Source organism: Myotis davidii, unplaced genomic scaffold (genome assembly GCF_000327345.1).
Source record: "Myotis davidii unplaced genomic scaffold, ASM32734v1 scaffold135, whole genome shotgun sequence".
NCBI classification, from domain to species: Eukaryota; Metazoa; Chordata; class Mammalia; order Chiroptera; family Vespertilionidae; genus Myotis; species Myotis davidii.
The window spans coordinates 2,936,889-2,954,082 of record NW_006289813.1 but is presented as its reverse complement, the minus strand read 5'-3'; the positions used below and the strand labels follow the sequence as shown (position 1 = coordinate 2,954,082).

Sequence of the window (17,194 nt, the reverse complement as noted above, 5' to 3'; positions counted from 1 at the left end):
TGCCTCCTATTGGGAATCAAGCCCGCAATCCAGCCATGTGCCCTGACTGGGAAAGAACCGTGACCTCCTGGTTTATAGATCGACACTCAACCACTGAGCCACACCGGCAGGGCAAGCATTTCATATTTTAGCACATTTGTGAAAAGCTGTACCAGAAGAGGACACATAATTTTTTTCTTTATTTAGCTCAAACTATATTGTGACTAAGTGATTTATGACATTGATGAAAATTAATCTTGATTACAAATTTTCAGATAGTTTTACTTTCCTCCATTTAATATAAATCTCCCATTACTAAGAAAACTGGGCTTTATGATGTTTTTGATAACATTATTTTTGTTTTAGGCAAGAAGATGAAAATTTTAACAGCCTTTTACAAAATGGAGATATTTTAAATCACTCAACAGAGGAACAATTCAAGGTTCATGATAAAAAAGATTTCAACTTACCTGAATATGATTTGAATATTGAGGAACGATTAGTTCTTATTGAGAAAGGTATTGACTCAATAGCCACATCCGATGAATCTCACAAATTAGACCATATCAATATGAATCTTCATAAACTTATAACCAATGATACATTTCAACCAGAGAGAATAGGAAGATCAAAGGCACAGGATATCATGCTTGGAACGGCCTTTTTAAGCGTTAATGCTAAAGGACAAGCTGAGCGCTTGGAAAATGGAAACAAGTGTTCTAATCTGGAATGTGTAAATAAGGTGAATGGACATTCTGAGGAAACTCCACAGTCTCCTCGGAAGACTGATCCCCAGGACACTGATTCTTCTGTTGATATGGGTATTTCCAAGAGCACTGAAGATCTCTCCCCTCAGAGAAGTGGGCCAGTTGGGTCTGTTGTGAAATCTCATAGCATAACTAATATGGAGACTGGAGAGCTAAAAACCTATGACATTCTTAGTGATAATGGACTTCAGCAGCCAAGTGCAACAGCTAAAGTCACATCTATTGATGGAAAAAATATAGTCAGGAGCAAGTCTGCTACACTTTTGTATGATCAACCATTGCAAGTATTTACTGGTTCTTCTTCATCTTCTGATTTAATATCAGGTACAAAGGCAATTTTTAAGTTTGATTCAAATCATAATCCTGAAGAGCCAAATATAAGAGGCCCCATAGCAAGTGGCCCACAATCTGCACCTCAGATATTTGGTCCTCCACAATATAACATCCAGTACAGTAGCAGCGCTGCAGTCAAGGACACTTTGTGGCACTCCAAACAAAATCCCCAAATGGATCACATCACTTTTCCTTCTCAGCGCCTTCCTCGATCAGAGAGCACAGAAAACCACAGTTATGCTAATAAACATTCTGCTAATATGAATTTCTCTAACCATAACAATGTTCGAGCTAATACTGGATACCATTTACATCCAAGACTTGGCCCAGGAAGACATGGGGAAATGTGGGCCATCTCACCAAATGACCGACTCATTCCTGGAGCAACTCGAAATACAATTCAACGACAAAGTAGTGTGTCCTCTACAGCCTCTGTAAATGTTAGTGAGCCAGGTCCCACAAGGCGGGCCCAAATCCCTGAAGGAGATTATTTATCATACAGGGAGTTACATTCAGTGGGAAGAACTCCAATGATGTCAGGATCACAGAGACCTCTTTCTGCACGAACGTATAGCATTGATGGTCCAAATACATCTAGGCCTCAAAGTGCTCGACCCTCAGTTAGTGAAATACCAGAGAGAACTATGTCAGTTAGTGATTTCAACTATTCACGGACTAGTCCTTCAAAAAGACCAAATGCAAGGGTTGGTTCTGAGCATTCTTTATTAGATCCTCCAGGAAAAAATAAAGTTCCTCATGATTGGCGAGAACAAGTACTACGACATATAGAAGCCAAAAAGTTAGAAAAGGTAATTAAACATGAATTTTTTCATTCTCCTCACGAATTTACTGATTTTCCTTTACAAATTTGGCATTCTTGGGTTTTTTTTAAAACAAGGTGAAACGAGATACTCTGGATTATTGAATATATAGGATGTCCTTAAAAAATGTATGCATACACTTTGAATAATTATAATGGCAGTGTTTATTAAAATACATTTCATTTTCAAAATTGACCTATCAGCTGTTGAAAATGTATACATTTTGGGGGGACACCCTATATATTTATATTCTAGGAGTTTTTCCTTGGTGCTGACAATAGAATTCCAAGTTCGAACTTGTCAGACTCAGCCGTTGAGGTGGTAGTATAAGCTTCTCTCCCTTCTCTTACTCCCCAGTGTTTTTTTGATAGGCTTACATTCATTTTATTTATTTTTGTATGTGGTTTTTAGATTGTGCCACACATACTATGAATAATATATATATATACATATGTACCTCTGTTTAGCATTTTCTGACCTCTTGTCATCTATTAATAATTGACTAAGTAAACATGTATGCAAAAAATAAGCAGTTTATTGTACAGTTAACAGAAAAACAGATGTACTGTAAATGTAAATATTTCATCTAAGATTTTTTTCCCCCAGTTATATGACTAACACTGTCACTGACACAGATGGCTTCTGGCATGGCATTACTGTTTTCGAATTGCATTTGTGACCTATTTAAACTCACTTGTCTGGCTCTACTATAGTGTGTACATGTTTGTTTTTTGAAAGAAGTTAACATTTTTAAATATCCTGTAAAACTCACATATTAGTGTCACAGTTCTGTGCTCTATGTATAAGGCATATTCTTTCTTTAGGATTTAGCTTGGTACCTCTTAGTGGATTTTACCCAAGAATTATCTTACCTCTGTTTATTAAATATAAGATACTGGTTTTTGAAAAATATACAACCTCAATTAGTCGTTATTTTAAAAAAATTTCTTAGGTCGAATTTTTCAGAAATAAATACCTAAAATATAATTAGTACCTTATATCAATCCACATTGCATCTCTGCCTGTAATTGTTAGCTCTATGCAATGCTGTCCTCTCACCTTTAAATAACTAAGCCATCTGAAAGGTTAGGTAACTTCATTCTCATCTGTTTATTGTGTTTCAGCTATAACTTTGTACATACAGTTAAGGTTCTTTGAACTTGTATGTTTTTGCTGACAAATTTGGAAATCTCTTAAGCAGAGGAGTAATATAGCTGTTTTATAAATAAACTTGTGGTGTGGTACTGGGTTTGAGGAGGAGAGGCTACAGAGTTAAGTTGACTGGGTGATGAAGCCATCTAGTAGTAGTCCCGAAAATACATGAGAATATATCAGTGGAACTGAGGGAAAGAAATGAATTTAAGACGCAGTTCTGAAATAGACTTGATAAGAATTTACTTTTGATTGTAAAATTCCTATAATTAGTCATTCAATCAAGAAATTAAACTTGAGATTGGTGCCTGGAATAACTAACTGGTTTTGAGGAATGCCAGTAACTACTACTGAAAATAGAGGAGGAATAGCAGATTTGGAGGATGAAATGAGTTTGTTTACTATACTATACTATACTATACTATCTTATTTAAGTAAAGGCTAATATGCAAATCGACCAAATGGTGGAACGACCAGTGGCTATGATGCCCACTGACCACCAGGGGGCAGACACTCAATGCAGGAGCTGCCCCCTGGTGGTCAGTGCACTTTCACAGTGGGAGCGTCACTCAGCCAGAAGCTGGGCTCACAGCTGGTGAGTGCAGCGTTGGTGGTGGGAGCCTTTCTCCCCCTCCATGGCAGTGCTAAGGATGTCCAATTGCAGGGAGCAGGCCTAAGTGAGCAGTCAGACATGCCTTGAGAGAAGCCAGACTCACAGCTGGCAAGTGCAGTGGCAGTGGTGGGAGGGCACAGGCTGGGCTGAGGGACCTCCCCCACCCCCAGTGCACAAATGTTGTGCACCAGGCCTCTAGTATATTAATATTAGTTGACATCTCCAATGGCTATTTTCCCATTACTTTCCTATCTGACAGAGAGTGCCTGGACTTTAGTAAATGGAAGCAAGTAGCAGCAACTACATTGTTCATTGTGCCTCTCTGCTTTTTATATTTAGAAATTTGCTATACGGTTGCTTGGAGAGTATATGAAAGTAGTGTCTCAATTTTGCCCACTGGTAATTTAGAGATGAGAATTGAGGTGAAACTAGGAAATGCATGGGGCAATGTGATGTAGACTCCAAACCTGAAAGTATTGGTTAACAATAGTGGAGGTTGATGAAAGATCTCTGTTTGCTCCTCTGTAATCCCCCTTTTCTCCCCAAAACATAATTCTGATGGCATGATGGACATTTGAAAAATTTCTTCAGGGAATTTCACAATGCCTTTCCTACCTCTGGGGGTAAGTCCCCAATTAAAAGTTGCTACTTTGCCCAGCTGGGAGTTTATTAATAATACAGAAATAGATAAGTTATTGACCCTTACTTGGTTTTGAAACGTGGTAGTCACACCTCTCCCACCCCAACAAACTATGTAGAATCCACACATATAAAATAGGTTTCACCTCAAAAATCTCAAGACTTATTTATAAATAAAATTTAACAGGACTGAAAATGAATAAAATTTATTTCAAAGTTGAACTACTAAGTCAGCATTTGCTAATAGTACTTATTAAATTAAAGCAACTTAGGTACAACTCAACCAGATATGATTAAAGATTAACACATGATAATTTTCTTTTCTTTTTTTTTTTTTTTTTTGAAATTTCCAGTTTATTTTCTTGACATTTCCGGGCACATAATCTTTTTTTCTTCTTCTTCTTTTTCTTTTTCTCCCCTACCCTCCAGTGCCTTATGTCCACTGGTTATGCTTATATGCATGCATATAAGTCCTTCAGATGATCTCTTACCCCCTATCCCCCTTGTGCTACCTACCCTCCCCGGCCTTCCCGCTGCAGTTTGACAGTCTGTTTGAGGCAGCTCTCCCTCTGTATCTATTTTCAACATGATAATTTTCATGTTCAGTTGCTCTTAGGCAACTGTTTGCATGTAATGAGCAACAGTGCTCAGGACATTTGCCCAGCACTGTTCTGTTCAGTGTTTCCATGTGTTGTGATGGAGTGCAGTTTTATATGAGTGTCTGAGCACAAGCCTGAATTAAAAACCAGATCTGTTCTGAGCATAAGCTTTCTTATTCAGTGAAATACTTACAAAATGTCATATGTGTTCAAAGATGGCATAATAGGCTTTGTTTCAAATCTACATATCCTTAAACAGGGTCAGTCAGTCCACTCAAGTTAACAACATGTTAAAACAAACCATGTGTATGTAACTGTGTGTATAATTTCTTTATTTTTACATTCTAACCAGCTGTTTATGGAACCCCTGAATTGCCTCTGCTAAATCCTTATTTATCGTGAAATGGTTTGGAAAAGTACAGGCCTAGCCTATTAAGTTTAGCTTTTTCTTTAGTTATTACTTTAAAATCCACAAAATAACTAAAAATGTACCTTGTAATTTTATAGATCCATTTAATTCTGAAATGTCATGTTAATGTTTCTCAATAGTAGACATCAGCTTCATAATCTGGAGAAGGTGTATATTCCCCGAGAGTAATACAGAAATGCTTGTAACGTCATTTCATATTTCTTCATTACAAGCCATGCTCAAAATGTGGTTTCTCTCAGTTTTACCATCAGACTGTCAATATTCAGGAACATGACTAAAAGCATGTACATGAAAGAATAGTAGTTAACAACTCTGGAAGTAAAGAAGCAGGAATAATGAGAATCAGGCAGTGCATTTATTGAGGTACATTTTTCAGGCAGCCCTAGGATTAATGATTAGACATTTATATAAACTCAATATTTGGAAGGATACTATCAATTGTTCTTTGTATTTAAGCAGCAAAGGGCACTACTAACTCCTAAAATATAATGTTTTTAATATCTATTTATTTGGATGGGAGAAATTTTTTGTGCACTTTCTAGTTTTTGTTTTTATTTTGGTAATTATAGAGCAGTGGGAGCCTTTTAAATGTTATATCCTAAAATTCTGTGTTTATATTAAACTTTTACAATGGCCAAGAGCCTAGTATGTTTTGCCAAATATAATTTGTGCTATATTTTGTATTTAAACTCTGCTTTTATTTAATAATAAGATAACTTCTATAAAATGAAGCAGACTCTACAAATTTATTTTGACTTAACTGGTTGTTGGTAAAATTTATCTTTAGAGAGGAATTAGTTTGTGTCCCATGTATAGCTGTACAGATACATCTAGGTATGACATCAATTCCTATTTTTTGATGCCTAAACTTGAATGGTGGTATTACATGTGATTTGTGTGTATATTTGTATGTTGTCATGTATCTATATGGTAAATAGTGCCAGTTTCTTTCAGTGGCACTGAAATTCCATGTTGCATGATATTTCTGTGTGGTTTTGGGCTTACTTGTAAATGCATCTATACATAACATATCTTGTAAATTTTGCATGCTACACTAATCTGTTAAATCTATCCCCTCTTCATTCAGAGCGTGCTGTCACGGTCCTTTAATTCCAATTTCACTGCTGTAAGCAGCTTTCACTGTGGCAGCTCTAGGGACCTGCATGGCAGCCAAGGCAGTCTTGCCTTTTGTGTTGCAGACGGAAGAGGTTCTGGTGGGCACATTTTCCGAGTGAGTACCTGCAGTAGACCAGTACTTTAGTGCACAGAGAGAAATAAACCCCACATTTTAATGTTTTAACGTTTCTGGAAAATAAAATTTGCTGTGGGGTTAGGTATCTTGTTACCTTCCAGTTCCACCATGGCTTAGTGCTAAAACTTGCTGCAAAGCTGATTTAGTCTTTATCTCTTAGGTTTCTATGGTCATAACTAAGGATGTAGTCAACTCTTTTTTTATGTAAAAATGGGTGAGCAATAGAAATAACTGAGAGGGGTTAAAAATTATTATTTGTAGTGTTTCTCTCTTGGAACTAGCTTGCTCTCCGTAAACTCAAGATTTTAAGACTGTGCCATATGTAATCCACAGAGGAGTTGTGGGGAGCAGTAGTTTTCATGTTAGTGATTGAGTATTGGCCAAAAAAAGCACTAAGAACTAAGTGGAACTAAGTTTGATCATAAGTAGCTAAATATAAAAAATGAGGCTGAAAAATTGCAATAAGTACAATGAAAAGACAAAACCCAAATTCTTTATTACCCACATTTCAGCCATAGTCATTTGTGGTGAAAATGAAAGGTTTATTCTTTTAATAGTGAAAGTTAAGGATAGGATGTAGGAATAGCAGAGAAGGAGAAAGAACAGAACAACTCTGGCCTGGCTCTGTTTTAAGATTTTCTCTGCCTAACAACTTGAGGTAGTAGCATAGCCTCCAAATAAATATTTCCTCTGCCCCTCTCCTTCCATCCTGAAAAGACCTTTCTCCCTTATGACCTTATTTTATCCCCTCCCCAGTTTTATTTCCATATTGACTCTGCTTACTTTGAGGTGCTTTGCTTTTTCCTGGGCATCTACTCTCCCCATCCTCACCCCTTCTTAATATACTCCTGATTTGTTCTAGGATAGGAGCTTGGCTCTGACTGTGTCTCACCCATCTTGCTTTGCCTTCTGTCACCTGACACCACTTGGTTTCTATCTTATATTACAGTGGCAGCAATCATTTTGTAACTTATCAGATTGAAACAGGGAGAGAGGGTTCTGGCACTATTCTAGCTGAAGTCAAAGTAAAGACAGGGGCCTTTATTAATTCAGGGGTAATCTTACAGTCATCTGGAACAATTGTTCTTTACAAATTCTTACACAGTAATATTTTTTGCTTGTTATTCTTAAATTCAGAGCCTTTGAGTCTGTTGCATTTTACTTTTTCAATTATAATATACTTGTTCTTTTAAAGATTAAATAAACATAGTTGTACATTCAGGCTTGACTTTAAACTTAAGCTATGAACTAAGTTGATTTTTATGCATTCTGAAAGCACAGCTAAAAAATGGAGAAGGAAAATAAAGTTTTCATTTAATTAAGTATACAAAATTAGACCAAAGTACTAAAAATGCTAAGCCATGGTTTGAACTAGCAATTAACTGTACATGATAGATCTGTTGCAGATACAGTTTCTAAGATTACATTATAAACCCTTAGGTTTATATGTATCCTGTGGCATATCATAATGAAGTAGATTCAAATTATTTTTTGACATGTAATTTGCATATTTATATTGCTACTCATTTGCTGTTTTGAAAGTAACAATTTCTCTAGTTTTCTAAAATATAGCTAAGTGTATTTAGAATGAAATTAAAATGAAAATTTTAGGTATCTTGCATCCCAGTATATTTATAAGAAATGTTCAAGATAATGAAATTGCATCTACTTTTAATCTAAAACTATCAGTGAGATAAGCTATAATATAAGGGTATCACTTGACATATAAAAATAGGAATTCTGGTTAGTTAATTTTAAAAGCAATTTCCTCAAACCAGTGTTTTTGAAAATATGGAGCTGACTAATATTAGTATGATAAAATTAGGGTAAAACAAGTTTTATTTAACGGTATGTTTATTGGTACTGCTCATCATTTAAAAGAAAGTCCTTGGTGATACTATGCTGTTGAAAGAACATCAGGTAATTTTTTTACCAAAAAACTTTTTGTGGTGCTCAACAGGAATATATTTTAGTTGCTCTTAAAATTTGGGACTCTTAATTGGATTAAGAGTGTGGCTCAAAGTGTTACAGCTAGCTATTATTGTAAATAAAACTAAAAGCATTATAAAGAAATAACATTGTTTATCTGTATATATGTTTTATATATTATAAGAACAAACAGCCCTAGCCTGTTTGGCTCAGTGAATAGAGCGTTGGCCTGCGGACTGAAGGGTCCCAGGTTCAATTCCAGTCAAGGACATGTACCTGGATTGTAGGCTCAATCCTCAGCCCTGGTCAGAAAAAAAACAACCAGAAAAACATTTTGTCATTAACTTTGGAAGATGGCTAAAAGTGCTAGTTTTTTCCCCCCAGTTTTATTGAGATGTAATTGGCATAACATTGTATTAGTCCAAGGTGTATATCTTGATAATTTGATATATGTATGTATATATTGCAAAATGATTACAATGATCAATTTAGTTAACATCAGTCATAAAGGTACTCAGATTGATGGCAGTTGTGATGTTAATGTTTCATTTGGTTCTTCATCTTTCTATAGCGCTATTTTTTTCCTAATCTCTCAAGTGTCATCATCATTTGGTTGTACATCTTAAAGATCATTACTTCTTTATTTTTTATTTTCCCCTAATTTGAAGCATCCCCAGACATCCTGTCCAGGAGATCCTTGTCAAGATGATATATTCATTTCAGGACAGCACAACTACTCATCAGCTACACTTAGTCACAAAGATGTTCCTCCAGACAGCTTGAAAGTAGGTGCTCAGGAAATGAAGTGGTATCTGTGAGCTTACTATGTTTGTTGTTTTTGAACTAGAAATAGCATAGATGCTTTAACACTGAAAATACTTTTTTGAGAACTTTCCTTCCTTGCTTAGTTATTAGTAATAAGGATTTATTTTTAAAATAATTGAGAAATAGAAAATTGTATTCGGCTATTTTTCAATTTATTCCATGATTTTTTTCCTACACTAGTGAATTATTTTGTTGTATTATTTTGTATGTCTATAGTATCACCTACTTATTTTATCATTTGAATCAAAGGGTTTTTGGCATTTGTAATAAACCTATTTGAAGAGTTAAACTTAAACCTACCTTAAATTCTTCATTTGAAATTATTTTACTATTACCAGGAGCATATTAAAATACTTTAAATGTAACTAAAAGTAATTAGACTTTTATATGTGGTAGAATAGATGATGGTTTATTATTATTAATTTTGTAGCTAAAGCATCACTCATTTAGAAAGTTTATTTTTCTGTCACCAATGCCAGATAGATAATTATTTTCTCTTCTTCAGCTTGCAGGCCAACACTCTATCCACTGAGCCAAACCGGCTAGGGCGATAATTATTTTCTTTAGTACTCTCTTCTGTCCTTTCTCTTAACTAATTCCATATCCTAGTATAACCAGATATAATTATGTAGCTAGTTATATATGATATAAATTTTTATATTGTTCTTGAGAGTAGAAACCAAGCCACATAACATTTAACTTCATACATATCTGTCATTTTTTGGTTTTTCTTTTAGTTGAGCTCTGTTATCCAGTTTCGTTTTTTTCATTTTAAAATCCATTGTATGGTTTAGGTTGCTGAGATTGTTTTATGCTTTTTATTGCTCTGAGCCACCTGTGTATTATACATAGCTTAATATATTACCCGAGTACGTTTAACATTGATATACAAAGTCAGGCACTAACAAGTATCTGGGTGTCAAGGAGCCTTAAACATGGGTCACAAGTAATTATTGTCGGGAGAATTCTCCACAGGAGAAAAGTATTGAATTTGCACATAGGAAAAAAAGGATATAAACATGGAGAAAAGCAAGTGCTGTCTATCTAGTTGTGTGTAAGTAATAAAGAAACAGCACAACTACTTAGGTACTCCTGGGCAAACTAACTGCTTCAAATCTACAGTGATCGAGTGGTAAATACCCAGTAAAAAGACTTTTCAGGAAATAGTGACATCTTTGTGCTAATACCATCTGTCATTAAACACTCACATATGTTTCCAGTCCGCAGAATTAACTAGCTTCTCAAATATAAAACAGTGAAAAACAGGACTATTTTAAAAAGTGAAAATCATCTTTACTAAAACAAGGTTTACAAAGAAAAGCATTTCCAATTTTTCTACTTTTGGATAATTTTTAGGGAAATAGGGTTCAAATATTTCCCTCACAATTTTTCTATGATTTCCATGTGGATGAGGTCATCTTTTATTAATAATCAGCAATGATGTTTTAAGTAACTGAATAGCTTAAACATTGATTTCCTCTTCCAATCAGAATCTCTTCACATGCAAATATTTACAATACAAATGTAACCTTATTTGCCAGACAGGTTCCTCACTAACAGAATAAGCTATTAGCCCAATGCTACAAGGTGATTTTAAATTCAGATTTAATCTCTAAAAATGAAAGGCATTAAAACAAAGATAATTCTCTTAAAACACCAGAATAATCTCAGATATTTTGTTTAGCATGTGAAAAGTAAAATAGAATGTCAAAGTTTCATTTTTGTAGTTACTATTCTATGGAATTAATATTTAGAGAGTTTTGAAATTGCCAACTGATACACAGCACTGCATAGCTGAATTGGCTTGTTAATTCTAGAAAGAAAGGAATAAATATAGAAAAGATATAGGATTAGGAAAATATTCTACCAAAAAATTACTTTTGTTTTAAAGAAAAACCATTGGCAAATGCTTGTTTTATGTGCATGTGAGAAATTAAAGATAGTATAGGAAAAGATACCCTTTTAATGGGCTTACTTAAATTTAAGATTTTTGGCATACTGTTTACCATTTTAACATTTGGTTATGTGAGAATAATAGGTGCATTTATATCAGATAGAAAAGCAAATATTTTAAAATGTAGATATGATTTACTTTCATTTAAAATCTTTGAAAACTCATTCTATCATCAAGCACTCAGGCAAGTTTAGAATTAAAACATAAACGGGGTTTATTTTAGTGTAAAATTAGAAAAAATAGTATAAGTGGCATGACACTGTGATTTAGAATGTTAACCTCTAGTGCTTTTGAAATGCTCCAAGAAGAAAATCCAACTATTTGTATTAAGACATCATTATTGGTCATTTTAAGACACTTCATGTTTTTCTTAGATGCCTTTGAGTAATGGACAGATGGGCCAGCCTCTCAGGCCTCAGGCAAATTATAGTCAAATACATCACCCCCTTCCTCAGGCATCTGTGGCAAGGCATCCCTCTAGAGAACAACTAATTGATTACTTGATGCTGAAAGTGGCCCACCAGCCTCCATATACACAGCCCCATTGTTCTCCTAGACAAGGCCATGAGCTGGCAAGGCAAGAGGTAAGAATGATCAAGAATATTTGAAATATGAGACTAAGCTTTTAATGTACCTTATAGGTTATTTAATTATTAGCAATAAATCCATATAGAATTTTAACATAGTTTTTTTTAACCATTTTGTTTTTAAAGGTCTTGTTTCCTGTTAAGTTTATAAAGTGTTAAACTGTGGGTTTTTTTGACTTTATGACCCCAACCCCCATTCTCATTAATTGACATAAGATGTAGTGTTTTAGGCATGATTTTCTTTTTTTCCTAAGGTGGTTATTTTTCCCAAACTGATTGATGAAAGCAGACCTTCTTCAACAATATAACTAGGCCATTAAACTATTTTTAATATATATTTTTTTATTGTTAGTGTTATAGATGTCTCCCATTTTCCTCCTTAGACCATTAAGCTTGAATTGGCATGTTGTGGTTTGCTATGGTTATTTGACACTCCGCTTGTGAAACTTGACTTTAGTCTCCAAACTACTTTGAGAATTAAATCTTACAAAGTACTTTAAAAAAAAAAAAGTCGCTAGTCATGTATTTTGATAGCTTATTGATAAAATGATATTGTTAGAAACTTAGAGAACAAATGCTTTATTCATTTTGGATCTATGGATTGCCCAATAGAGATACTGTGTAATGTAGATGTTTCATAAATAGAAACTAATAATGTACATGTTTTGTGTGTATGCTGTGTCTTTAAGATCCATGTCTAAAAAATACAATAGGATTAACATTAATTGGTTGCCTATTCTCATAAAACAACAATAGATTAAGTTATGAGCTTTGCTTTATAATCCTAGCTGTGCCGTTAACTCACTAACTCATTAACATAATATTCCATGTCATAGTTTCACTTCATCTGCCCAGGTATTTGGTTTAGATGAATCCCTATGTAGTTATGTTTATTTGTTACAACTTAATATACCAATACTTAACTATGGATGTTACTATGTTGCAACTTACCTTATTTTGATATCTCAGATTCGAGTGAGAGTTGAAAAGGATCCAGAACTTGGATTTAGCATATCAGGAGGTGTTGGTGGAAGAGGAAACCCATTCAGACCTGATGATGATGTGAGTTTTACTTATATATTCTTTTAAAAACCCATAAAGTTTTACTCACTATTAATATCTATTATCCTATATAATAAAAGCCTAATTTGCAAATTGACCAAACGGTGGGACAACCGGTCGCTATGATAGGCACTGACCACCAGGGGCAGATCCTCAGTGCAGGAGCTGCCCACAGGCCCCAGGCCAGCCGAGGCAGGTGCCAGCAGGGGCCCCCTGATTGCCCCGCTGGTCACCCCACAGAGGGAGGCAACTGGCAGCAGCAGTGGGGCGATCGGGGGTTAGCACTGAGGGAGGCGACTGGCGGTGGCGGCAGGGTGCCAGGCCAGTGAGCAGGCAGTGCCAGGCTAGCCAAGGTGGGTGCCAGCGGGGGCCCCTGACTGCCCCACCAGTTGCCCTTCAGATCAGACTTGATCACCAGCCAGGCATAGGGACCTTACCCATGCATGAATTTCGTGCACTGGGCTTCTAGTACATATGTAAAAATCTAACATGTATTTCTGTAAATCTAGACAGACACCTTTTTATTTCTTTTGGTATTGTTCAGCTTTTTGTTTTGAAATGTGATTGGTTTAATTGTTCGAGGAATGTAAATTTAACCAAGTATTTCAAATGTTCCTCATACTGTGAAGTGATTTTTAACTTCGTAATTATTTTTCTGTACATCTATAGACGTAATTTCATCACTTAAACAGAAATAACTATACTGAATTGCCAGAGGCAAAAATAAAAATAATAGAGTTGGGTTGCCCTGCCACCAGCCTGCTCACCAGTGGGTGACAGGTTTGATCCCCACCCCTGCTCAGGGCACGTGTGGGAGGCAACCAATCGATATGTCTCTCTCACATGGATGTTTCTCTCTCTCTCCCTCCCCCTTTCCAATCTTTCTAAAAAAAAAAATCAATGGAAAAAATATACTCACTTCTTGGCTGAGGATATAAAATAATAATAATAATAGGGTTGGTTGTCACGATGTTTTCAGAGAAGACAAGGAGAAATCCTTACAATTCAAATTTTTCCATACTGAGAAAGATTACTTCTTGGTACTCTGTTATTTATGCATACTGCTTCCCATTAAGTAATTTTTTGTTGTTGTTATTAAAGGGTATATTTGTAACAAGGGTACAGCCTGAAGGACCAGCATCAAAATTATTGCAACCAGGTGATAAAATTATTCAGGTAACTAAGACATCTTTTTATTATTTCCTTTATTTTTTACTTTGTAATTAATCTGCCTCCTCATCAAGAAATTATTAAATGCCTTATTTGAAAATAAGCATTTTATGAAGTTTATCTTTAAATATTTGTGGATAAAAAGAGTGATATTTCCTATAGGCTACTCTAATGCTTTCATAGTTTAAATAATATCCACCTTGTACTGTGGAAAATCATACTGATAATTTTAATACATGTTTGATATATTTTAATATTTTATTTTAGTTCAAAAATGGTAACTTCTCTAAAATAAGGTGATGAAAGAATCTTTGTTGTGTTAGGAGAATTAAAGTAGTTAATTCATGGAAGCACTTAGAACTGTGTGTCTGGCACACAGTAAGACCTCAGTAAACATTTAGCCTAAATTATAGGAAGTGTAGTGTTCTTGATCTGTTACCCCTGCAACTTGGTGACTTTAATCGCATGGTAGTGCATACACACAACACTGACGGCACTGTGTCTTTGACAAATATTCCTGGCATTGGCTGTTATGTAGGAATCATCTGAAAATATAGGTTCCTGGATCCCACCTTCAGAGATTCTATTTTAGTGCTCAGGAGTCTCAGTGTTGTTTTCAATTGCCAAAATCATTCTTATTTTCTGCAAATAAATTACTATGAAATGTTTGGTTTTTTAAAAAATATTTTTCTTCTTTCTTTTAGGCTAATGGCTACAGTTTCATTAATATTGAACATGGACAAGCAGTGTCCTTGCTAAAAACTTTCCAGAACACAGTAGAACTCATCATTGTACGAGAGGTTTCCTCATAAGAACTGTGGACAAAAAGGGGGGGAAGACAGCAAGATTTATTGGAAGATATTTGCAGGGGAAATTAATATTTTGACTATTTTTATATATAAAGAAGAACTCAAAAAAAGTATGTTCAAATTTGTACATTAATGAAATAATGAAACTTGTGGCTAGAGGGGAAGAACCACTGTACAGTATATAGGTAAGACTGTTGAATTCAAACCATATAAAACTTCCTGTTAGGTTTTTTAAAGACATAGTAATCAAGGCTACAAAAACAAACGTATGTTGTTTTTGTATAGATTGTAGGTTTATTTTTGGATTTCATCTACAGACTGAACTCTGTGCAAGGCTCTTGTTAGCCTTGATTGTAGCCCAGAGACAGATGGCGGAGCTAGCTGTCTCATAGCTTTTATGCCCTTATTTTTATTCAACTGATTATTAATGTTTTTCTGCTGAAACTTTTTTTTTAATGTGGGCAAGAGATTTGAAGTGTTGGCTTTTGCTATGTGCATATTGGATCAAAGAGTGAGCAGGTGAAGGTGGTGCTTGTGGGTTCACTTTCCAAGGCCTGATTAAGTTAATTCCTGTAAAAACCTGAAAGCAAAGAATGAAAAAACAGCTTTCTGTCCATGCAATAAAAAATGTAATGTCTTTTTAAAGAAATAAAAAAGACAATGATTGCATTTTATGAGCTCTACAGGATCTGTACTTGTCATAGACATTGACTACGTAAATTTCCTATTGGTGATTGAATTTTCCGTTTTTTAGTCACAGGAAATTTTAAACTCTACTGTAGATGTATGTCCATGCTTTTTCTGTGATATGGAAATCCCTTGTTTTGTTTTTTTGGTTTTTTTGCAAATGATATTTGCGATTTGTTTTATAATTAATACTCCATTTTAATCTTAATTTATAATTTTTATTTTAAGCAGCAAAGGAAACTAAAATGGCCAGTTTTAAGATTGTGTTGCTATGACACAAAATGTAAGAAGATTTAGGAAAGCCTCTTGCTTTTGTGTGGCCCCACATTGCCTTGGTAAAGTAAAAGGAAACAGTACGCATGGAGCTAGGAAACCAAAGCAAGTTTGTGAAGCTGGCACAGTGATAGAGCGTTGCTGTGGAGGGTTGTAGAGCAAAGGGATGGGTCCTTGGGGCCTACCAGTGTGTAAAGGTGTTCAAATAAAGGGCTGTTCCTACAGGTAACCTTAAATGTGAACTCGACACTTCAGAGTCTTTAAAGGGTTTCTAAGTGTGTCGGCGTAATAGTGTTTTACCACCAACTGCCTTTGTTGTCATTAGTGTAAGAAATTTTGGGTAGAGGTTTATTAATTTCTTTATCCAAACAAAATTTTGTTTTATTTTTCTGTATGTAATCAAATAAAAATTGAATAGAATAGCATTCAATGGTAAGAATGAATGCATGGATATTTGGACCATAAAAAAGTGCCATAGAAGACCAATAACTGTTTTTATTCAAGGCTGATCTAGGGCCTTTCATTAGAGCAATATTCAGTTATTGCGATTCATTTTTAATTACTAAGAAATATAATTTTGGAATTTTTAATATGTTATTCTTTGTTCTTCAACCTTGTTTTAATTAAGACTTTCATAGGACTAGCAAAAACAGCAATCGACATTATTTTGCGAAAGTGAGTTAGACTCATTGCTCTTGCTAGTCAGAGTAACTTTTCAAAAGATGTGAACTCAAATATTGCACTTCTTTCAAGATGTTATCAATTGGTTATTGTACTGTATAGTTTTAATAATGTTGATTGAAACCCTTTAACAACTCTTTGTAAATTTTAACTCATTTTTGTTGATTTTCAGTACTATTTACATAGGAATTGATTTTTATGGAGATAGTAGAAGAAATGTGCTGTATTTTGATAAAATTCATTTATTGTATGTGTGTTGTAATCTCTAAAAAAAGAATGACAAACAGATTCTTTAATATAAGCCTTGGTGTTCCCTTTATTCATAGTTGATTTTAAACTATTTTAGCATTGTAATTTTACAATGTAATTTCAATATATGTAATTTTACATTGTATTTCACATCAGTTTTATTGATTTAAATCAATTTTTCAGTCATTTTCTGCTTTTAATAGGAATACATAAAATAGATATAATTATTACATTTTCAACTACTTTACCTCAAATTAGATATACAAACTATAATTTTAGAAAAGGAAGTAAGCCACAAAGAACAATTGATTTATCAAGGATCTAAACTTAATTGTCTGCTTTTATATTGAAATATTACAAATGCAACAGGTATTATTATATGC

At 34.5% G+C, this 17,194-nt stretch overlaps 1 protein-coding gene across 14 annotated transcripts in view; it reads left to right on the top strand.

Annotated features, from left to right (window-relative positions):
- The window catches only part of ERBB2IP (erbb2 interacting protein), a 108,273-nt gene extending 91,410 nt beyond the window's left edge, over nucleotides 1-16,863 (top strand). For 4 of the 14 annotated variants that reach the window (XM_015563052.1, XM_006762402.2, XM_015563054.1 and 1 more), the window contains 7 exons: nucleotides 346-1,888; nucleotides 6,421-6,564; nucleotides 9,183-9,299; nucleotides 11,668-11,877; nucleotides 12,850-12,942; nucleotides 14,044-14,118; nucleotides 14,817-16,858. In XM_015563052.1, the coding sequence (XP_015418538.1) occupies nucleotides 346-1,888; nucleotides 6,421-6,564; nucleotides 9,183-9,299; nucleotides 11,668-11,877; nucleotides 12,850-12,942; nucleotides 14,044-14,118; nucleotides 14,817-14,924 (2,290 nt within the window). In that variant the 3' untranslated portion in view covers nucleotides 14,925-16,858. Of the gene's footprint in view, nucleotides 1-345; nucleotides 1,889-6,420; nucleotides 6,565-9,182; nucleotides 9,300-11,667; nucleotides 11,878-12,849; nucleotides 12,943-14,043; nucleotides 14,119-14,816 lie in introns of all 14 variants that reach the window. The other 10 variants (XM_006762408.2, XM_006762407.2, XM_006762403.2 and 7 more) reach the window with 9 other exon arrangements.
- Nucleotides 16,864-17,194: the final 331 nt, after the last annotated feature.